Source organism: Pseudophryne corroboree, chromosome 9, assembly GCF_028390025.1.
Source record: "Pseudophryne corroboree isolate aPseCor3 chromosome 9, aPseCor3.hap2, whole genome shotgun sequence".
Lineage (NCBI taxonomy): Eukaryota > Metazoa > Chordata > Amphibia > Anura > Myobatrachidae > Pseudophryne > Pseudophryne corroboree.
This window is the reverse complement of record NC_086452.1, coordinates 24651168-24675534: the sequence shown is the minus strand read 5'-3', so window position 1 is coordinate 24675534 and position 24367 is coordinate 24651168. Positions and strand designations below refer to the sequence as shown.

General features: G+C 46.7%; 2 protein-coding genes across 5 annotated transcripts in view; one reads left to right on the top strand and one right to left on the bottom strand.

Moving 5' to 3' along the window:
• Positions 1-24367, top strand: part of TNNI3K (TNNI3 interacting kinase) — a 308028-nt gene that overhangs the window by 219839 nt on the left and 63822 nt on the right. The window lies entirely within an intron of this gene.
• Positions 6191-23852, bottom strand: LRRC53 (leucine rich repeat containing 53). The gene is made up of 4 exons (XM_063938681.1): positions 23733-23852; positions 13533-14339; positions 10960-11463; positions 6191-6324 (listed from the first exon to the last, which is right to left on the bottom strand). The coding sequence occupies exons 2-4, from the start codon at positions 14311-14313 to the stop codon at positions 6191-6193; spliced, it is 1419 nt and encodes a 472-aa protein (XP_063794751.1). The 5' UTR covers positions 14314-14339; positions 23733-23852.

Sequence of the window (24367 nt, the reverse complement as noted above, 5' to 3'; positions counted from 1 at the left end):
CAACGACCAAAGTCCCGACAAGGTCAAAATCGCGATGTGGTCAAAATACCGACATTTAAAATACAGACGAGGTCAAAATACCGACATTTAAAATGTCGACCGTTCAAAAAGTTGACATGAGTTTTTCATGATTTTTTTCATTGAAACCGACTTGTTCATACTTTACCAGCCCAGTGGACCTGGAGGGAGAATATAATAGTGCGCCGAGCGCAGCGAGCCACCGCGCCCGAAGCATGGTGAGCGCAGCAAGTCATGTGTGCTTACGCGGTAAACTTATTCGGTGTCCATCTTGACCTATGTCGACATACACACCCCAAACATTTTTTGGGGAAAAACTTGTGTCGACTATTTGCCCTGTCGACATTTTAAATGTCAGTATTTAGACCTTGTCGGATACAGCAGAAACTTCTTTACAACTGTACAATGAGTTCAGAGACCTTCATCAAAACAATTTGAAGCAAGTGCTGAGACTTGTAGTCCCACATTGGTTGGCGATCCACAGGTTGTAAGCATTGCATAATTTTGCTTAGACATCTTCTAGATGTCCAGCTGTTGTCCTAGATTCCACACGCCCGGGTTTTGGCTGCTCGGTCACAATCTTGGGACTCTGCGTCGCTGCGAGGTCTGGGACTGCATTGTGCCGACCTGTCCGGCAGGTGGGATTGATGTCCTATGCAGAGTAGCAGGAAATGGGTGTCGTCTGATTGGAGGAACTGGGGGGAGTAACGCGGCAGCAGCTGCGGGCCACACCCCTTTATACTGGGAGTAGAACAGTCAGTCACCGATGGCTGAATGACCAGGAATGATGGACATAAGAGGAGACTGTGCATTATATACACCAGAAGGTAAGTGTAAGGAGCGCGTTATTATACATAAGCAGAGGCTGGGCATGTATGACAGTAGGGAGCACTTTATTAGATAAGAGGGGTAGTCAACCTGTGGCCCCCCAGCTGCGGTGTGTTGTGCTGTTAGGGCATGCTGGGATGTGTAGTATACGTCAGAAGGAATAAATAAATAAATGACTAAGCACTTAGTCATGGATGATCCATGACTAAGTGCTAAGGCACGAAACGCGTTGGAACCACGGGATACGAACAACCAGAAGTGCCGAACCGCCGCGACCTGAAGTGCACGTTCGGAGACAGAAACACGGAGAACAGCCGCAAGTGGGGAATTCAGCAGCCCAAATAAGGTACTTAGGGTCAGCTAGCTAGCTATCACCTGCTGCAAAACAAACCCCACCAGGGCACCTATTGGAATCCGAAATAAAAACTGCTCCTCATTTTCCGGACATTTACATCACTCTTTCACAAAAGAGCTGTAAACTAAACATTACTGGTATTAACAACATTTATTTTTTCACAGCGCTTCATTTTATTTATTTATGTATTTATTTATTTATTTATTACTTATAGTGTTCTATTGAAGCTGCTTTATACAACCAGGCGCAACTGGGACCCTATATAATTTTTATACATCAGAAGGAGCTATGCATTATGTAACAGTAGGGAACACTTCATTATAATATATATATTGGAATGGACTGTGAATATGTATATAACAGTAGGAGCACTATAGTATATAACATATGCTAGAAGGGGCTATGCATATAAAACAGTAGGAACTATGTGACATATATTTGGAAGGGACTGTGTATATATAACAGTAGGGATCACTTTATCACACAGAAGTGGCCTCTGCATTGTATAATTCTACTAATATTGTATAATGGTGCGATGCATGGGGAGAAGCTTTCAGCTGATGCTTGGGGAGAATCTCTCATAGTGTAGCAGGGGACGGGGGTTAACTTGTATAGTCTCTGGGCTCTCTGCATGGGCTGCTGCACTTTGAGGAGGGCGGGGGGAGGGATTATACTTCTCTTCCCATTCAGGGCCAAAATCAAGCATAAAAAAAACCCCTACTAGGAATTCTGCACTTGCCCCCAAGACACCATCCAGACATTTGCATACTGTACATGCATCACGGGCTGTAATCTTCGCCAACCTACATGGAGTTCAGACATGTACACATCTCAGCTATTCCTCTGCAGCTGCTGAATAGACTGCAACTTGGGGGTGACAATGTGACTACACACATAGGCAAACACAGGGAGGGTTTCCAGTTGCCCAGAAACCCCCCTCCACTTGGCAAGTGGCTCAAATTATGACAACAATAGCAATGTGAGAGCCGCCGCCACATCATGCAGTGTAAGGGACAGAGCAGAGCTGCTGCACGTGCCCAGTGGCTGAAGCTTCTTCTACCAAGCTTGCTGTGTGTGTGGATCTGAGAACTCAGTCATTGCACTGGACCAGAGAGTAGCTTCCACGAAGAAGAGACAGGAGCCTTACCATGAGGTGGGAGAAAGTGTGCTTAGAAAGTGCAGTACTGGTTCTATTATATTTGTGTATTTATTTATTATGGTATGTTACCCTTTTCCTGACCACTTATTTATATCATTTAAATATGTTGGATACGGCCTATACTATAGACCATCTATAGTGTTACATATTAATACTGCAGTCCTTACAGTATCCAGTGTATAAAAAGACCAATGTGTACATTAATGTCAAGGGATGTTACTAGGTTCTTCTACCAATCCCCCAGACTCCTGCACTGGCTCCAATGTTCCACAGAGTGGAGATTGTGGATTGTATTTGGAACCCCCACCCCCCCCCCCCTAGAAATCCTGCATTTGCCACTGACTACACACAAGAGGATCACCTCATGGGTGCATATGGACGTGTACTTTCTATTCTGATCCCTGCGTACATATTGTGGACGCCAATATGGCCGCTTCTGGCATTGGGTAGCTGTAAGTGCAGATGATAATGATGACAAATGCTCACGCAGACAGAAGATTGTGGTGGTGCAGTCGTGTAGTAGTCGCATTCTGTTCACAGATCAGGATTTGCATTCATGTCACAGGTGACTCAGAATCAGACATTATCAACTTAAAAATGATGGGGTCTGTTTAAAACTTTGCATTTACTTTTGAACACAGTAAGGAATCACTCATCTGCGTACTTGCATAATTCTAAAGATATTTTTCTATATATGCAACTGATTAACCCTGATGAAGCTTGCAAGCACGTGAGCGAAACGCGCAAGATATTGCATGTACAGTACATCTACTCTAAACTCTGTGCAAATTCTGCTTATATAAGGCATTGTTGGACGACGTATGATGTAAGGAACATGCAGTATTTGCCATTCCAGAGATCCGTAACATATGAACAGTCATTGCCTTTATCAATTGATTAACATTAGGCTCTAGAATTCACTCTTTGGCTAAGAACTGTTACATTTAGACTCACATCACTGGTGTATTCAAACATTGTTGCAGCCAGGGTATAATTATACTGTATGTATACATTCTGTTTTTTATCATTCTATGAAAAGATTATTCTGGATTAACCAAGAACCTTGTTTATTATCTATTTTGCACAGATTTCACTCACACAGGGCTTTGGGAACCATCTCTATTTATACTAGATATTATTGTCTGTATCTAACTCTGTATATGCCCTAAGCAATCTGTGCGTGGGCATGCTGGGACTAGTAGTGCCACATCAGCTGCAGAGCCACAGGCTGCCTCACGCTTATCTATATAGTACTGTAGAACACGGGATACGTGCTGTGATTTGTGCGCTACAATTAACCTATTTACATCACTTGATAACAAGGCACAGCCGTACAAATAATATCATATTCATGCTGAACGTACAGATTGGATTATTCAGTATGTGTGTCACTGCAGGAGGCCAGGAAAGGATTGCCACTGGTAATAAGAGATCAGACGCCTCCACCTAGTGGCCACACCTTGTATATACATCAACTTCAGCGAAATTACTTGTTCTGGCTGCACAGTATATAACAATACAGTATACATGGAATATCATTATAAAACTACAATATTCTGCTGGACAGACTGTGTTCCTGGCTCCTGCTAGCGATTCCACTGACGAGTAAACAAGTGGATATTTCAGTCTGAATCCCTGATTTTGCAACTAATTAGTCATTTTATTTTTTTGCTGGTGGATTTTGGGGCTCCGCCGCCAGATTTCTCCGGGAGAATGAGGGAGATTTTTTTCCTCTGGCTCCCATCTCCTGAAGTGCTGTCAGCATCATTGCTGGAAGGATTTGTGTTCTGCTGGGCCTGAAGCCTCGTGCCTCGTTCGGTCAGATATCTTTGTAGGTTGACAGTTTTGTTTAGACTTTCCACCAGGATGATGACTTTGGAGGTGTCTGACAGGCTGAGATGCCTCCTCGCGGTCCCAGCAGGCGGCTTGGAGTGATTGTTATTTGAATTGTTTTGCGCGCCGTGCTGCGGACACAATGCAGGAGGCTGTTCGGCAGCGGCTGCCAGCTCTGTGGGTTTCAGAGCTGGATCTGAGGCCTGGGTGATTTGCCTGCCAGTTGAAAGGGCCTCATTTGCTGCTGCAGAGTGAGAGTCGTCCAACTGTCCTGACGCAGGGTCTGCGAGCCCGTTATCTGCCTGCACGTGCTCATTAGTGCCAGCTGGGATGTCAAGGGCTGTGCTGGATGGCAGCTCTTCTCTTCCAGGGATGCTCTGTAAATTAGCGGCAGGATACATTTTGACATGATCTGGATCATTTATATTCTTCGTCTCATTTCCTTCAAAATCCATCTTTTCTATTGCGCAGCCTCCAGGATGCTGTGATTTTCCTTCCCCAGGATCAGCGAGCGAGCCAGAGCCGACCGCTTCAGTCCCTCTGTCCGCAGGTTCATCGATTGCGCTGTTTTTAATTGAATTATTGGGTCCCAGCGAATGACCCACTTCAGCAATAACATTTCCTCTATTGCCCTCTAAGTGGCCATTGACCTTATTAACCGGCAATGATGAGCCAGCAATATCTATCTCACACTCGGTGTAATTTCCACATGACAGAGAGTCTTCCCTTCTAGAAATCTCGGTGACATTTGACAGCTTTGTGCCAAGCACATTTGCTGGGAAGGCTCCGGTATTATCTAGGCTTCCGCGTTGTGCCTGCAATTCACTCTCTGTTAACCCCTCGTGCAGCCCCTGTGACGCCTGCTCTGTGGGCTCAGTCGGCTTTACGCTTTGCTTTGTTGATACGTTTCCTTTCTCGTCGACTTCAGAGTCCAAAAGCTCCTCTCTGCCCAGGACTTTGGAAAGTTGCTCTGCAGAAATGTTTGGCGAGCTAGCGGCGACGCTCCCAGTCTGCAGGACTGACCCACTACTATCTCTCTCAGTAATTGCCGTGTAGGTCATTGTGTCATTTGCATGATCGTCGGATGATGCAACCTGTCCTCCGGTCCTCCCTTTGGATTTTTCATCAAGTGCGTTTATATTTTTAGTAACGACGCAGTCCACCGTTCCCGCAGCCGCCCTTGTAGAGTCGTCAACACGATTGGGTTTAGTATGCGCTGCAGTGTCTTGGTTTTCTGCCTTCGTTGCGGCACCCGATGACATCACATGACCTTTTAATTTCTTTCGGGGCAGCTGTGGTGGCAGTTGCTTTGAGCCGTGGCTCCTCTTCGTGGGCTCGGAGCTTACGCAGGTGTTTTGTTGCGGGTGGACCCTTAACTTCCGAAACGGTTTTAGGTTAACTTTCACCCTCAAGTAATCTTGCGACTTCCTGGTGTACTTTATGCTAGATACTTGGCTGTCGATGTCCAAATCCTTCAACGGATCCACGAGGGTCTCTCTGCGGCCCGTCTGTCCACCTTCGTAGTCGTTCTTGTTGATGGTTAGGAGATACTTGCTCCCCAGGTGCGGACGGAAGAAGTGCTGTTCTTGGCGTGATTGAGATGTGTTTGCCGCCATGTCTGGCTCGTCGTGCTGGCTATGTGGTAGATAAAAGCCGACACTCCTCCTTGGAATATTCACTTGTCTTATCCGCGCTGACAGCACAACGCTGTCATTAGTCAAAAAACAATTTCCTTGTGTGACACGAGTCTGAATTTTCTGTTCCTGAAACTTTACATTTTGTGTCTCTGGTTCAGTTATTTGTCTTCTGGGTTCCCCTAATTTATCACATTCCATGTATTTACAGATAAGGTCATTATCTGTCGGTAAAGAAATATCTTTTCTCTCATCCAGGAGAACGCCGGGGCCTCCTTTTTGTGATGGATGTGTGCGCGGCGGTGGCGGCCTGGCGTCATGTATCTTCATTTGTACAGAACGACTCATGACATCAGCACTTTGCTAGTAGGAAACCAGCTTCCTTGGTCCTCTCTCTAGGATACTGTAGACTGGATCCGGTTTGCGAGTGTCGTCAGATTTGACGCCGGGCAAGACGCTGGGAGGAGGAGGGAACGATCCTCTGATACTTGTCGCACCTACGGAAATTATACATTGAGATATAAGATGTGAAATTATACAGTTAAGAAGAACAAGTGATAAACGCAGCAAAGAAGCACAGATAATGGGGTACATTACGTTGGATGGTGTCCATCTTGATCTGTAGGCAGACCAGGTTGGGTTGCACTATGGGGGTAATTCCAAGTTGATCGCAGCAGGAATTTTGTTAGCAGTTGGGCAAAACCATTGGGGTAATTCCGAGTTGATCGCAGCATCAAATTTGTTAGCAGTTGGGTAAAACCATGTGCACTGCAGGGGGGGCAGATGTAACATGTGCAGAGAGAGTTAGATTTGGGTGGGTTATTTTGTTTCTGTGCAGGGTAAATACTGGCTGCTTTATTTTTACACTGCAATTTAGATTTCAGTTTGAACACACCCCACCCAAATCTAACTCTCTCTGCACATGTTACATCTGCCCCACCTGCACTGCGTCCATATTGGCCTGCATGCACAGCCGACGGGAGACCAGCGATGAACGAGCGCGGGGCCGCGCATCGTTCATCGCAGGAGTCTCCACACTGAAAGATATGAACGAGTTCTCGTTCATTTATGAACGAGATCGTTCATATCTTTCAAAAAATCGGCCAGTGTGTAGGGCCCTTTAGATTTGGATGGGGTGTGTTCAATCTGCAATCTAATTTGCAGTGTAAAATAAAGCAGCCAGTATTTACCCTGCACAGAAACAATATAACCCACCCAAATCTAACTCTCTCTGCACGTTACATCTGCCACACCTGCAGTGCACATGGGGGGTAATTCCAAGTTGATCGCAGCAGGAAATTTTTTAGCAGTTGGGCAAAACCATGTGCACTGCAGGGGGGCAGATGTAACATGTGCAGAGAGAGTTAGATTGGGGTGGGGTATATTGTCTCTGTGCAGGGTAAATACTGGCTGCTTTATTTTTACACTGCAATTTAGATTGCAGATTGAACTCACCACACCCAAATCTAACTCTTTCTGCAAATGTTATATCTGCCTCCCCTGCAGTGCACATGGTTTTGCCCAACTGCTAAAAAAAATTCCTGCTGCGATCAACTTGGAATTACCCCCATGGTTTTGCCCAACTGCTAACAAAATTCCTGCTGCGATCAACTCAGAATTACCCCCTATGTGCGAGTATTGCCGTATTTTTAAAGTGGCAATCATTTATACTGCAAAACCAGGTAAGTTTGGCCATGTAAATGATTGCTGCTTTAAGGCAATGCTCGCACACAGTCCGGCACAGCCTGCAACTCGCAGGCTATTAGATTTGGCCCCATATTGGTAGTTTTGTTTTGGACCTAGGAATCCCTACATGAGCTAACTTCGCTTTTAATTGGTGGTCTTACTCTGCAACTGAGTGTGACTGTGCAGTAAGATGTTTTATTGCAGCTTGTGCAGGCACTTTCAACACTGAATGCCCAGTTTCCCACTGCTGAGACATCCAGAGCCATCATAACGTACAGTAGAGGCACACTGGACAGCTGCCCAAGGGCCCACAATTCTAGGGGCCTTTGAGCACCTGCCTCTCTACCTGCCACCCAGCCTGCAGCCAGACATTGACTGGCAATCAGCGTGCTGATTGGTGGATGGCTGGAGCTATCTATCAGAGTGCTGACAGTCCTTTACTGTATGAAAGCATGTAGAGATGCAGGAGGGGCAACTTATGTGTTTTTTTTATTGGTTCCCATGAATGGGTGTGTAGCCATCTATTGCCCAGGGCCTTCAATGCTGTTAAGATGGCCCTAAAGACATCCCCAGATCCAACGTCTACACTGCGTGACATGGGAACTTGTGGGGTAAAATAGGTTGATCGAATTAGCCACGAGAACAGTGATGTGCTGTCAGGGCTGCCATCAGGGGGGGACTGCGGGGACTCCACTCCCGGGCCCTGATGGAGAGGGGGCATTCAACTTTCTCTGCTCTATGGACCACCCATTAGAATCGCTGCCGCAGATTTTTTTTAAAACTGTTTAATGACGTGGCCAACCCAAGGCGGCATAAAAAGAGTAGGGGGAGGCAGTTAGAGGAGCAGGGAATGGGCTGCAAGAGGTGGAGAGACCTAGCAGCATGATGGATCAGGAGAATTACTATGTGAAGTATACAGTAGTAAGCTACTGCTGCTGTTGTATATTTTGTGTGCAGTGTGTGTCATATTGCCACATCTCCGGGAATTCCCCAGACCCTTTGTAATTAAGGGGTCTATTTACTAAGCCTTGAATGGAGATAAAGTAATCGGAGATAAAATACCAGCCAATCAGTATCTCACTGTCATGTCACAGGCTGTGTTTGACAATTAGGAGCTGATTGGCTGGTACTTTATCTCCATTGACTCTATCTCCATCCAAGGCTTAGTAAATAGACTCCTAAGACAGGTCATGTCCAGTGGAATGGGGGTGGGGCCCTGCCTATTCCGCCAGTCCTGGGCCCCGCAATATCTGATGGCAGCCCTGTGTGCCGTTGGAACGGTGTAGAAACTCAAGCAACGACGCATCAAGTCGCCCCATCAGGCTCTGATCTCGCCCCGAACTTGCTGCTTTTTGCACACAAGTTCAGGGCTGCCGTAAGTGGGAGACGGTTTGCAACAACCCCCAACGATTCGCAGATGGAAAGCATATATTTTATTAAGGCTACCGACGTCCCCCCACCCCTATTTCTGGAGGAAGGCTTCACCCCTTGCTACTTCTTACGTTCCCTCCAGTCTGGAAGTGTAATGCTGGGCAGTGACGCCATAGTGACATCATAGCTCAAATGTGACATTGAGGAGCTGACGTAAAGGGAATTTATCAAAGTGGCCAAAAATATGGGTCCACGGCGCAAATGATGTACAGTGATGAATTATTGGCGACCAGAATTTTATCTCCGCACATACTATACCTCTGAAATGAATAGAGGTTTCTCCAACAACACTTATTTGCAGGGGGAGAGACAGTAGACATAATATAACATATGGTACTACCGTATTTTTAGGTGCTAAAGCTTTTTTTTTTTCTTTATTACTATTTTTTATTTTTTTTGTAATAGTGCCAGACCTAGAAACTCACACCGGCCCTTTCTTTAATAAATAGGATCCCTCATTTTATAGAGGGGCAGATTCACCTTTTCAGTGGGTTGTTGTAAGAAGAAGATCCTAATGTCTCCCGGGTCAGATTATTGTGGGCGGAGAGTGGTGACCTCACAGGATGCCTGTGATGTCATTAGGTGCATCCATCACAGCTACAGCCTTTGTTGCTGTAAAGATTATTATTCTCTGTCATAGGCGCGGGCTCTGTACTCGCTGAAACTACGAGGCCTACTGCGTCCCAGCTGCGTCCTGCGCGTCAGTGAGCACAGATGATGCACTCGCCATATAGATCAATGATCTCCATACTGACAGCTGGCTGCAGCCCTGGCCGTACAGTACAGTGTATGAGCTCATAATCTGTCTCAGCACTGGCCTGGTTACTGTGTGTGTCTCTGTAATACACCTCTATGGGAATAATACATGCATTGCATCAAGCCCGGGAAATTGTACAGTGCAGCTGATCATTACTGTAATATAGGGACAATTCCAAAGACAAACATTTCCCGGGACTGCAGCTCAATCCAAAATTCAAATAGGGGAGCCGCACCAAATGCCAGTGAGCAGGGCTGCCATCAGAAATTGTGGGGCCCGGGACTGACAAAATAGACAGGCCCCCTCCCTCCAAATAAAAAATTCTGTCACACTGCTCCACCCCTATGTAATGTCATATATTGTGACGTTACATATAGGTGCGGACCTATAGGAATGGTTTACAGAGAGCTGATGCGCAGATAAGGCGTGTTAATAAGTCCTCCTGCGCATCAGACTGCTGCTGATTCACAGACCAGTGCAGCTCTACAGGTATTGACGGTAGGAGCAAGTGCTGGGCCCCCCTCTCTGTAAGGGCCCGGGACACCAGTCCCCACAGTCCCCCCCGATGGCTGCCCTGCCAGTGAGTCCCGGCCGCGATGTTTGGGGCGCAGTTGGTGTGACCTCCTCCCTATGCAGAGGTGTTATATATGACTGTTATACATGTTTGGTTGAATATAATGCTGTTATTTGGGGGCAAGATGTACTAAGGGTAAACTGTGGTCAGGACTACAGAAAGTGACATATTCTGAGGTTTGAAGCATTACCAATATGTATTAAGCTCCTGAAAGCAAAACTTTCTGGAGCTTGTACCCGGTAGACAACTGCATCTATAGATGGTGTTGCCTGTAGAAGCCTATGGGCTTATTTACATGTAATTCCCCTTCGGAACCCATCAACTAGCCTCAAGTTCCTCGTGCAGGGGGGCCAACCCTGGTCCTTGAGAGCTTCTAACAGTGCATGTTTTCCAGGCCACCTGTGGATCTGTAGAAAGTGGCGGTTAGGAATGAATGCAAATGTTTGAAAATGTGACAGTTACTGTAGTAATGGCTGCACCTGTGCACCAGCCAGGTGATCTGGAAAACATGAACTGTTAGTAGCTCTCAAGGACCGGGTTGGCCACCCTTGGCCTAGTGGGAAATCCGCCGCTGACCGACACTGCTGGGAGGGGTCAGAGTTGAGACCAACTGTCATTAAATGCCACCGTGATGACATCATTTTTATCAGCTTTATCTGTTTATTTATCTGTCAGAAATCTTACCTCGGTCACACCGTGACAATCCCTGTATGGCAGCTGTGGTTGCACCAGCCCACGGAGCACCGCGCACAAAGTGTTTTTTATTATAAGTAATCCCTTGAATGCGGTTTGAAATGGATCCGGCCCCTTCAGCGTCAGACATGACTGGGGGGCAGGTGGGACGCCACTGGACCAAGCGACAGCGGAAACAGACGTAGTAACTCCCTGGCACGTTCTCTTTGCTGCTGGCTCGGAAAGACTTGCCCGACCCCGCCGGATTGTGTCCCAGGAGTACTGAGCCAGTGTTCTTCTTCATGTAGGGATTATGACTCCTGGCAGGGTCAACAAAGGACACGACATCGCCATTATTCGCTTGGGATACGTGGATCTTGGGGACGTGGCTTCTTATTCCAGGGAAATCTCTGGCTTCCGCAGAACCGCAGCATGTCGAATCTGTAGAATCGCGTGGCCGGAGATTACATTTTACGGCGATGAGGAAGATGATCAGAAATAATGCAGCAATTACTCCTGTAATGACATAAGTAATCACTGTTACTGACACCTGCTACACTTACACTGCAGTGTGTTACTGACACCTGCTACACTTACACCGCAGTGTGTTACTGACACCTGCTACACTTACACCGCAGTGTGTTACTGACACCTGCTACACTTACACCGCAGTGTGTTACTGACACCTGCTACACTTACACCGCAGTGTGTTACTGACACCTGCTACACTTACACCGCAGTGTTACTGACACCTGCTTCACTTACACCACAGTGTGTTACTGACACCTGCAACACTTACACCGCAGTGTTACTGACACCTGCTTCACTTACACCGCAGTGTGTTACGGACACCTGCTACACTTACACCGCAGTGTGTTACGGACACCTGCTACACTTACACCGCAGTGTGTTACGGACACCTGCTACACTTACACCGCAGTGTGTTACTGACACCTGCTACACTTACACCACAGTGTGTTACGGACACCTGCTACACTTACACCGCAGTGTGTTACTGACACCTGCTACACTTACACCGCAGTGTGTTACTGACGCCTGCTACACTTACACCGCAGTGTGCCGATCTCAGGGACCTTTATGTAAACCGGTGTAATGGGGAAAATGGGGCGTTCCCCATAGCAGCAGACTGATACTATTAAGAATAGCCTGGTTGCAACACCTTCCTTTCCCTTTGCACCAGTTTTCCTAAATGTCCTCCATTATGTTATTGCTTTTTGCGTCACCCAATGGTCGACATTGACACGGTTGACACAGCAAAAAGGTTGACACGTTAAAATGGTCAACACGGGACAGGTCACCACATGAAAAGGTCAACATGACATTTAAAAAAAAAAAAAAAAACATTGTCATACGTTACCATCCACGTGGACTACGATTGGAAATAGTAACGTGTGTCGAGTTCTGCGGTAGCGGAGCGAGGCACCCTGGCCGAAGCATGGTGAGTGAAGCGAGCCATGCAAGGGGACACGCGGTGCACTAATTGGGGTTCCCGGTCATGTTACGCCAAAAAACTATACCAAGGAAGTATAAAAATGTTATGTTGACCTTTTATGTGTCGACATGTCCCGTGTCGTACATTTCACATGTCAACCTTTTCTCCTGTGTTGACAATGTCATTGTCGACCTACGTCATTGAACCATAACCTGTACGTTTCGGTAACACACGTGAAAAAAGAAGAAAACATTTCCCCCAGCACTGCTGCTTAGTTAACATTTATAAATGACCTTTTCATGATTACACAATATAATATAGGAGATCATATAGAACTAGAACCAAAAGCAGCCAAAGGGCAGTAATTTACATATAGACAAACTATGTTGCGATGCAAGGGGTGCATATTTATTTTCTTTTTTGCATGCATGTATTTTAACAGTGTGATTTAGAGTTGAGCTAGTACCATCCCCTCCCAACTCTGAATCTCTATGCACATATTACACCCCCGCCTGCAGAGCAACATGGGTGGTCATTCCGAGTTGTTCGCTCGCAAGCTGTTTTTAGCATCTTTACACACGCTAAGCCGCCGCCTACTGGGAGTGAATCTTAGCTTCTTAAAATTGCGAACGAAAGATTCTCAAAATTGCGATTACACACCTCTTAGCAGTTTCTGAGTAGCTCCAGACTTACTCAGCATCTGCGATCAGTTCAGTGCTTGTCGTTCCTGGGTTGACGTCATAAACACACCCAGCGTTCACCCAGACACTCCTCCGTTTCTCCAGCCACTCCCGCGTTTTTCCCAGAAACGGTAGCGTTTTTCCGCACACACCCATAAAACGGCCAGTTTCCGCCCAGTAACACCCACTTCCTGTCAATCACACTACGATCACCAGAACGAAGAAAAAGCCGTGAGTAAAATTCCTAACTGCATAGCAAATTTACTTGGCGCAGTCGCACTGCGGACATTGCGCATGCGCACTAAGCGGAAAATCGCTGCGATGCGAAAAAAATGACCGAGCGAACAACTCGGAATGACCCCCATGGTTTTGTCAAGGTGCAAAGTTGTACCTTCTAGATGGATTTACTCCTAACTGTAAATGAGGCGCGTGGCATTTCTGGTCTGTGTTACCTGCGAGAACTAAGATTGTTATAAAAATTGCTTCCCTGAAATATCCTCGGTCTCCTTCCCTGGATGAGGCGGAGATATTGTATGATCTGGGCGCACAGTTCCACTCTGTCAGCTGCAGCAGAGATTTGACCCCTGGATTGCTGGAATAAATGCAGCGTAGACCGTTCCTGTTTCTCAGGATCCGTGATGTAGAATAGGTATAATTCCTTAAATAATGCGCTAACTCATGAAGTTCGCAGGTGCAGTTCCAGCGGTTCTGGCCCAAGTTGAGGAGGGAAAGATGAGATAGGGAAGAGAATACGCCTGGAAGTTTCGTCAGCCTGTTCTTGGAGAGGTCCAACTCCCTCAGATGCTCCAGCCCGAGAAAAGTCTCCTCTTGGATGGAACTTATAAAATTGCTTGATAGGTCCAAATGTTCAAGGCTGCGAAATGCGTTAGGCCCTAAGCTGTGATGGGTGAGCTTTGTAATCTGATTCTGATTTATCTCCAGCTTAATCAGACGCTTTGTGCTTTCAAACCATGTACCACTGATGCTGGCAAAGTAGTTATTGTTTAGCTGCAGGGTTTCCAGATTTCGGAGTGGGAGGAAAGTTTCCCTGCTGACTGATGCAGCAGATAGTTGGTTGTTGTCCAGCACTAGAGACCTCAGTTGGGTGAGCTTTAGAAAAGCTCCAGCTTGGATCTCCTGGATTTTGTTGCTGCTTAATCTAAGCAGGGTTAGGTTTGACAGGTAAGAGAAGTCTGTGACGCCAATGGATGTTATATTTCCATCTGTGATCATTAAAACTTCAGTATTGGTGGGAACAGCTGTGGAAACAAATGGTGGAGATGAGAAGACTATAATTACGGTTTATTTGCTGTGTGTCTATAGCTCACCATTTTTTTTTTCAGATCAAGAAAAGGGGAAAGGTATGTGTGAAAGTGCAGGGGGCGTGGCCATATTTCATGGGGTGTGGCTACCTAATATTGGGCATGCCACTTGCTCCAGAAGCACTGTAAGTGGATGCCAAATAGAATCCTTTAAACCAAAATCTCCAAAAATGTAACTCATTCCCAGTAGTGCAAGTAAAAAAAAAAAATCTTAGTGGTACTGTGAAATGGGTGTGGCCATGTGCCATAAGGGGCGTGTCCACTAAAAAAATGGGGGCATGTCAACATGACACGCCATCCATTTCTCATCACTTTCGGGACATTCCTTTCCATTCCATATAGCACATCTACAGTAGTGCCCATTATTCACATTACACAGCACAGCAGAACCTCTTGTACTTGCTACGCCACTCAACAGAGACCCTTATACACATTACACCAGACAGCAGAGCTCCTTATACACATTACACCAGACAGCAGAAACCCTTATACACATTACACCAGACAGCAGAGCCCCTTAAACACATTACACAAGACAACAGAGCCCCTTATACACATTACAGCAGACAGCAGAGCTCCTTATACACATTACACCAGACAGCAGAGCCCCTTATACACATTACGCCAGACAACAGAGCCCCTTATACACATTACACAAGACAACAGAGCCCTATACACATTACGCCAGACAACAGAGCCCCTTATACACATTACACAAGACAACAGAGCCCCTTATACACATTACACAAGACAACAGAGCCCCTTATACACATTACGCCAGACTACAGAGCCCCTTATACACATTACACAAGACAACAGAGTCCCTTATACACGTTACACCAGACAGAGCCCCTTATACACATTACACAAGACAACAGAGCCCATTATACACATTATGCCAGACAGCAGAGCCCCTTATACACGTCACGCCAGACAGCAGAGCCCCTTTTATATATATATATATATATATAAAAATGGAGAATAGCGCTTGGGATAATCCTAGATTCAGACACACAGATAAAGTGTTATAAGATGTAATTATCTATAATATTATAACACACCCCATCAGTCAATAGGTGGCAGCTCATGCTCAGTAAATGGGTAAAAATGTGTGAAAAATGAAGTGCATAAGAGCGCCTAATAGTGTTATATATTCCAATAATTTTGTGTAACCAATTCACCCTGTGAGGTGTGCAATGTGCAAGTTAAATGAAGACAACTTAGCTTCCTTGAGGACACCTTCAGTCTGATGACACTTTAGAGCATGTAAATTAGAAAGCAAGAAACAAACAAACATAGTGTGTACTGTTTGTTTCCTAAAAGTATTTGTTTAAAACAACACACAGAGCTCCAAAATTAGGAACCTTGCTGGTCCCAATACACATACAAGAGCTCAGCAAATTTATAAAACGTAGACACAGTTTAATACAAAAGGTCCTGAAGCCAATGCAGGTAGCAAACGTACAAGATAAAAACAAGTAAACAGCGTATCTGTCCACAATGGAAAGTATCGGGTGAGCAGCAAATCCCAGTCCCAACGCGTTTCGTCCTATAGCAAAGGACTTCATCAAGGGGATACATAGTGGGAGCAATGCAGGATATTTATGGTACTGGTAATTGATCACATGACAGACAGGAAGCAACACATCACTTCCTGTGAATACTGGAATAAATATTCAAATGTTTAAAAGACACTAGATGGAGTGTATATATTAAAATGCAACAACATCAGTTTTAACATTAGAGTACAAAAGAAATGAAAATACAATGAAATTGGAGTTTAGAAAGGTTTGAAACGGCTCAGGAGCGGCCATGAACCGCATGTTGAACCGCACATATGTCACTTCGCCCGGCGCTGGGGAGAGCGGCAGTGCGCCATGCGGCTTTGACACGCAGCGTGAACCACATCGCGTCACTTCCGCCGGGTGCTAGGGAAAGCGGTGGTGAAGGTCTCAGCGGTGGCACGCAGTGTGAAACGCACTGCGTCACTTCCGCGTTCCGGATGACAAAGACCAAACGTCACTTCCGGTCCGGCTGGCTGAAAGGAGTTCACAGTGAAGTTGAAGACATCTGTGGTTAGTTCCGGGGTTTTGACACGCACGGCCATCTTCATAGGCCTTCGCCTGGCAATTTCCTGTTTTTGACAGCGCCGTGGAACGCACGGACATTTTAAAGTTCATAGTTCGAAGTTCATAGCTCAAACCCTGAAGAAATGACCTTTAAAGGCATTGAAATTGTCAACCTTGGAGAAAGAGGCGGAGATATCTTGAACAAATTATCCAGGAGGGAAATGTTCTGGATTTTTTAATTAAAGAAACTTGCACCTCTTGGATTCAACAAAGGGTTTGAGATTGCACCCTTCTTATAATCCATCTTAAATATTCTGAAAGTTATCAATTTTCCTTAGCCTTATAGTATATTTATTCACCCATCACTTTTATTGCACTTCACTGTCCACTTAATATCATGGTATCAGTATCTCATTCACGAATATTACTTTTCACTTTTTAGAGATCATTATTTATTCACTATACCTATTAAACTTTTTTATATAAAAAAACTCTTAAAAGTTTATAACATAATTTTATATATTAATACAATTGTCACTAGCATTAATAATCATCTTCTTAATTGTTTTTAGACTTAAAGGTCCGCTCATTTCTTCCACCTGTTTAGTATATGAATGTATGATAATTCACTTCACTGAGACTCTTTTAAAATGTCCGTGCATTCCACGGCGCTGTCAAAAGCAGGAAATTGCCAGGCGAAGGCCTATGAAGATGGCCGTGTGTGTCAAAACCCCGGAACTAACCACAGATGTCTTCAACCTCACTGTGAACTCCTTTCAGCCAGCCGGACCGGAAGTGACGTTTGGTCTTTGTCATCCGGATAGCGGAAGTGATGCAGTGCGTTTCACACTGTGTTCCACCGCTGAGACCTTCACCACCGCTTTCCCTAGCGCCCGGCGGAAGCGACGCGATGAGGTTCACGCTGCTGATTTCACATCCGCATGGCGCACTGCCACTCTCCCCAGCGCCGGGCGGAAGTGACGTATGTGCGGTTCAACATGCGGTTCATGGCCGCTCCTGAGCCGTTTCAAAACTTTCTAAACTTCAATTTCATTGTAGTTTCATTCCTTTTGTACTCTAATGTTAAAACTGATGTTGTTGTATTTTAATATATACACCCTATCTAGTGTCTTTTAAACATTTGAATATTTATTCCAGTATTCATAGGAAGTGATGTGTTGCTTCCTGTCTGTCATGTGATCAATTACCAGTACCATAAATATCCTGCATTGCTCCCACTATGCATCCCCTTGATGAAGTCCTTTGCTATAGGACGAAACGCGTTGGGACTGGGACTTGCTGCTCACCCGTTACTTCCAACAGTGGACAGATAAGCCGTTTATATGTTTTTATCCTGTACGTGTGCTACCTGCATTTGCTTCAGGACTTTATTTTAATATATGTTTACGGGACTGGGATTTGCTGCTCACCCGATACTTTCCATTGTGGACACTACGCTGTTTACTTGTTTTTATCTTGTACGTTTGCTACCTGCATTGGCTTCAGGACCTTTTGTATTAAACTGTGTCTACGTTTTATAAATTTGCTTAGCTCTTGTATGTGTATTGGGACCAGCAAGGTTCCTAATTTTGGAGCTCTGTGTGTTGTTTTAAACAAATACTTTTAGGAAACAGTACACACTATGTTTGTTTCTTGTTTTCTAATTTACATGCTCTAAAGTGTCATCAGACTGAAAGTGTCCTCAAGGAAGCTAAGTTGTCTTCTTTTGCGATCTCATTGCACACCTCACAGGGTGATTTGGTTACGCAAAATTATTGGAACATATAACACTATTAGGCGCTCTTATGCACTTAATTTTTCACACATATATATATATATTAAGAAAATCCAAAGGGGTTAGAGTGGGGCCGCAGAAGGGAGCGTAGGGGACACAGAGGGGAGAGTGAGGTCACAGGGGGGAGAGTAGGAGACACAGAGGGGGAGTGATGGCCACAGAGAGGAGAGTGGTGCCACAGAGGGGAGAGTGAGGGCCACAGAGTGGAGAGTGAGGGCCACAGAGTGGAGAGTGAGGGCCACAGAGGGGAGAGTGGTGCCACAGAGGGGAGAGTGAGGGCCACAGAGGGGAGAGTGGTGCCACAGAGGGGAGAGTGGGGGGCCACATAGGGGAGATTGGACGACACGGGGGAGTGGGGGCACAGAGGGGAGATTGGGGCCATAGAGGGCAGGGTGGGGGACACAGGGAGGAGAGTGGGGGATATGGGGGGAGAGTAGAAAATGGTGGGGATCACAGCACCACACAGGGGGAACACTGTGTGAAGAGGTGCAGGCACTCACCTGCAACACTGGCCGTGCATTGGGGGAAGCAGCAGCATCATCCCTGTAGACAAATCCCCTGTGGCAGAGAGCACGCCGGGCGCGGAGGACAGACAGAGCCGAGAACAGCACTGCTTCCCAACCTCGTCAGCGGCTGTTACCGTAGTAACAGGCCGCTGGTTGGCTGAGGGACAGCCTTTCTCAGCCAACCAGGCACGTCATACCGGTACAAAGCGGATTGTTGCTGAGCGATGGATTTAACAAAGAATCTATTCGCACAGCTGATCGCAAGATTGACAGGAAGAGGGCGTTTGTGGGTGGCAACTGACCGATTTCTGCGAGTGGTAGGAAAAACGCAGGCGTGTCCAAGCATTTGCAGGGCGGGAGTCTGACGTCAATTCCGGACACGAACAGGCTGATGTGATCACAGCGGCTGAGTAAGTCCAGAGCTACTCAGAAACTGCACAAAACATTTTTGTACCGCTCGGCTGCACATGCGATCGCACACTTGCAAAGCGAAAGTACACTCCCCTATAGGCGGCGACTATCTGATCGCAGCGCTGCAAAAAAATAGCTAGCGAGCGATCAACTCAGAATGACCCCCATAGTGCTAGAAACATCCCTATTTTCCATGCTGACCACCTGCAATTCACGATTTGCTATATGTTTTCTGATGAATTCTTATCCTTTTGAATTCATGAGTGTGTATGTGCTAAAGAGAAGCACTTTAGACTATAGTAAATATATCTTGAGAGAATTGAAGGTTCACTTAGACAGAGAGACCTTCTCCGCAGCAAAGTGCTCCTTACAAATACAGAGAAGAGTGAATCGTTGCCAGCCGCGCGTTTGTCCAAATTACAAACCAGCAAACTAAGGACGTGAAAACAACTCATTCTTCAATTGCTGGCCATTTTTTTTTTGTATTACTATTATTTTATTTTGGACAAAAGGAGAACAGCTGAGTTTTCAGCTTGCTCTGGGGAAAATGTCTTATATATATATATAATAATGCAGAAATCACAGCTTCTCGGTATGTTCATTTAGAAAATGGCAAAAAAAAGAATACCATTAAAAAACCGCGGCTTCATGAGTAATGGATTTACGCACCAGCCTAACACGCCGCCATACGGGCCGCAGTAATGATGCTGCAGATTGTTTTTTAAAGACGTAAAAAAAATAAGTCGTTAAGTGTAATCTGTGCTATCCCGAAAACATTAAACGCCATATGTAATTGTTAGGCCGCATCTCTGTCACATACGCCGACGGCAGCCGACATGCTGGGATTAAAGGGACACAATCAACACGATATGAAGTGGAAATAGTATACTGTAAAGTCTTTCTATCGACCCGCAACGTACGATCGAGGCATTGATTCTGCAGGCTGCAATTATATACAGGAAAGTGACGCCTTTTGTGTTGTCTACGGCAGACACAAGGGACGGGCCACGGAGACAATTGCCAGGACGCCAGTTGTTTGGGATCTCTGTGAGTATATTGAGATGTTAAACACTTCTATATAGAGAGGACCTGAATGTTCATTTGTACCAAGCGACACACATTGTGACCTCCCGCACACCTTCTGACAGGTATCGCTGGGAAGGGGGAGGGGCCTCTGTCACCGCATTGTGATGCTAATTGCATATGTTAGTACATCGCTGCAGTGGGTGGCGATGTATTTGAATACATCCCGCCCATAAGCTGCTTGTTGGTAGTTTGTCTCTCTCCAAGGTTTGATACATCTCCCCCACACTCCTCTCAGGACCCCTCTGCACCAATCTCAGGTTGCAGGAACCTATGTCTCTTTTAGTGCCTCAGTGAACTTTACTACAGTGTGTGGGGGAGATGTACCTAACCTTGGAAAGTGGTGGACCAGTGTAGTTGTCCATCAGCTTATACCTATCATTTTTTAAAATGTACTACAAAAATTATAGCTACAATAAAAGCTGGTTGCTATAGGTAACTCTCGCAACTTGCCCCCTCCCACTTCGTAATCCTAACCCTTAGATTACATTAACAATACATATTCCAAATCCTAAAAGCCTATGGGGGTAATTCCAAGTTGATCGCAGTAGGATTTTTGATAGCAATTGGCCAAAACCATGTGCACTGCAGGGGAGGCAGATATAACATGTGCAGAGAGAGTTAGATTTGGGTGGGTTATTTTATTTCTGTGCAGGGTAAATACTGGCTGCTTTATTTTTACACTGCAAATTAGATTGCAGATTGAACACACCCCACCCAAATCTAACTCTCTCTGCACATGTTATATCTGCCCCCCTGCAGTGCACATGGTTTTGGCCAATTGCTAACAAAAATCCTGCTGCGATCAACTTGGAATTACCCCCAATGTTCCATTCTCATCCTACACTTTACCACTGGGCAGGGGCGCATCTAGGGAGGAGGAGGAGGCCTGTGTGCAAGTGCGTCTGGGCCCCTGCCCTCTACCTGGCAGAGCAATAAATTGGGCACTACGGTCACTAGGACCCTCAGGGGTTCTGTCATTTGCAGGGCCACCAGCCAATCAGTGCCCGCTACCATGGGAACAGGCCGCTGATTGGATCTGTCCAGGCTGGATCGGGTCACTTGTTTTTTTTTTTAAACCCCTGGGAGCCTATTGGAGAAGAAGCTCAAACTTCCCCAAGTGGTAGGTGAGTATGTTTTCCCCCCACCACCACCCCCATGCAGCAGGATTCTACATGGAGAAGAGGACCGAACATGCCCGGGACAAGGTGAGTATACAGTATGTGAGTGTATTAAAGTTACGGTGTGTGTGTGTTCTGCATACTTGGCTACTCTCCCGGAATGGCCGGGAGGCTCCCGAAAATTGGATGACCCTCCCGGCCCCCCGGAAGAGCAGGCATGTCTCCCGATTTCTGGGGTTCCCCCTGCCCGGCCGCGCACTTAGTGAGTAAAGTCAGCGGTCCGGGCAGTCGATCACGCGATTCTTGTTGAATCGCGTCATCATAGCCACGCCCCCTGCAGTAAAATGCCGGTTATAGCGGCATTACACAGCGGGGGGGGGGGGGGGCGCATGGCTTAAATGACGCAATCCATCACCCCCTGCCCTCACCCCACCTCCGCCCCACCCCTGTTCCGCCTCTGCCCCGCCCCCTTTGCCCGTCTCTACCCTACCCCGCCCCCTGCTGAGCCGACCTGGCTGCTCTCTCCCGGGGAGAGCAGCCATAAAGTCGGTAAGTATGGTGTGTGTTCTGTCTTCATTTTAATATTTACTTTACAGGGGGAGTATAAGTACCCGTGGGCCCTTAATGCCCCACATGATGGTACTTGTGTTTCTCCAAGTACTGGCATGGAGGGAAGGGTTGCTGGGACCTGTAGTACTCCTGTAAAAGACAATATTATTTTTACTTTCACTGCAATGCTACCAGCTCAGGGGTGTCGGGGACAGCCCCGGGCTTCAGCCCAGGTCTTGGGTGCCCTGGAGAGTGTGTGGGGTGGGGGGGCGGGGACACGACTCCATTATCGGGGGTGTTCCCACTCCCACTTCCCCAGGAATCCCTGGCCTGGGCTGACTAGTTAAGGGGGAAAATACTGGCGGGAAGGGGGGGGGGGGGGGGCTCGTGAAGTGTGGCATTACCCCCTGCTAGTGGACCACAGTGCTGGTTCTAAAAATATGGGGGACCCCTATGTCATCTTTTACCTGTATTTTTAGAACTAGGGCCCACTCAAAGAACCCGGTGCTGGTTCATTAATTATAGGGGTCCCCGTACATTTGATCCCCTTTACTTTTGTAATCTGGGCCGCCTCAAACATCCCGGGGCTGTTCATACTTGTGAGGGGTAGAGGGGGACCAAACGCAATTTTTGCTTCTGTTTTTTAACAATTTATTTACACTAATGCACTGACAGAAGCGTGCACGGCCCTCGCTGATCTGTGCAGGCTTCATGTTCGGGAGTGTTTGTCTGCCGGCACACACATGGCTGCCGAACACGACTGCATACACCATCGGAAAACGCAGAATGATAGTAATTTACCGTGTTCAAATTAGAAAAGTACTGCTGTGTCCGATCGATCACCACCATGTTTAATCTCTGGATTGACAGTCTGATGACTTTTTGGGGTGGGGAGGAGGCGGTGCCGCATCCCAGGACGCAGTTTGGATTAGTAATGCAGCAGGAGGAGTGGCGCCCCCTGCTGCATTACCATAATAGTGCTATCGCTGCTGCTTCTATGTAAGCAGATGCAGCCCCAAACACAGAGGCGTCACTTACCTCCTGTACACCCGTTGCGGCGACAATAAAAGGGGCATGGCTTCACTGGAAGGGGCGTGGCTTTGCGCCACAACACCCATTTTCCATCAATTGGGGTCTGAAAGGTGAAGGGGCAGGGTTTCAATGGAGGGGAGGGGCTTTGCATCCCGACACCCGTTTTTCGTCACTTGGGGAGTTTGGGAGGTGCGGGCTGCCTCCCGGGTGGTGCTGTACCTGCAGTGCTGGCTCCTACGCAGTGACAGGAGCCGATTGCTGCACATAATGTAACTCAGCTCCTGTCACTGAGCAGGAGCTGCCATTTTTGGTGTCACCCCTTGGCCACACCTCCCTTGTGACGCCACTGCCCAACCACATCTGAATGAGGGCCACAAAGCGCAAATTTGTCCAATCATTGCGGATCTTTGTGACTCCAATAAAAGTCATATACAGCCAAGAAGGCCGGACAGTTCCGTCTCTCTCCCCCTAGGCCACCCATATACTCCCTACATGTCGTCAGCTAGAACTGGCGCTGTAACCGAAGAATAAACAGAAAGTGAAAAAAGAAGCAACCGTGTATGTAAAAAAGGAGAATAGAGTCGGAATCCCAGCTCTGGCGTTTGTGTGGCCTTGTATAAAGCAGTATTTATTCTACCCGTGTGTTTCTCCCCGGGAATGTGACACGGGATGATTTCTGCCCGGAGATTCATTACCAGGGGATTCTGTGCGTAGCCCAATCGTCTAATGTTCTATCAGCAATATAATAGTGACAGGGCTCTTACCTGTTATATATGCGAGTCCTTGACAGACAGTCGCCTCTTGTGAGCACACCGCACAGCGAGAAGGACAGCTCTCCACTAAATAAAGGCACACGCCGAGCAGGAGCCCGCTGACACCTGGAACACACATTAGGTTAGAGATTCCACTTGAGTTATTAGATGAGAGAGCGCTAATGATTGATTAACACCCGGAGGACGGTGTCGCTTCCCCCTCCACCCTGCAAATGAATCTACCAGGCCTCATTTTTTGTGTGTGTCTATGACAGTACTTTGGAGAGAAGAGGGCACTAGATCATCTACTCTGATCTCTGTATCATGAGCGGAAGGACACGATGGCGCTGTGTAATGGAATTATTATGGGCGCCGTGCAGGGTCAGTTTAAAGGGCTGCGTGATCCCTGAAAGGCTTAAATGGCACTGTCTGAATGGGGATGGGGGGGCGGGGGGTTGAATTTTGCATCCGTTGTTTATTTTCCGTGGGCCTGATACAGAGTTGTGAGTAAATTGGGCGCAGTTTGCACGCACAGAAGAAAAACGTGTCTGATCACCTAATTGCAGAGCTGCGCATACTTCGAGAGGCTGTCATGTTTGCACCCGCCTGGTTTTACATTTGCACCCGCCTGCTAATCATCCTCATCA

Excerpts from the sequence above, each read along its gene's own strand:
- LRRC53 (XM_063938681.1), bottom strand. The coding sequence starts at position 14,313 with ATGATCACAGATGGAAATATAACATCCATTGGCGTCACAGACTTCTCT. Across the intron at positions 11,464-13,532 it reads AACAATCTTAGTTCTCGCAG|GAGTAATTGCTGCATTATTT; the intron begins GTAACACAGACC and ends ATGTCATTACAG. Across the intron at positions 6,325-10,959 it reads ATTGTCACGGTGTGACCGAG|GTGCGACAAGTATCAGAGGA; the intron begins GTAAGATTTCTG and ends TAATTTCCGTAG.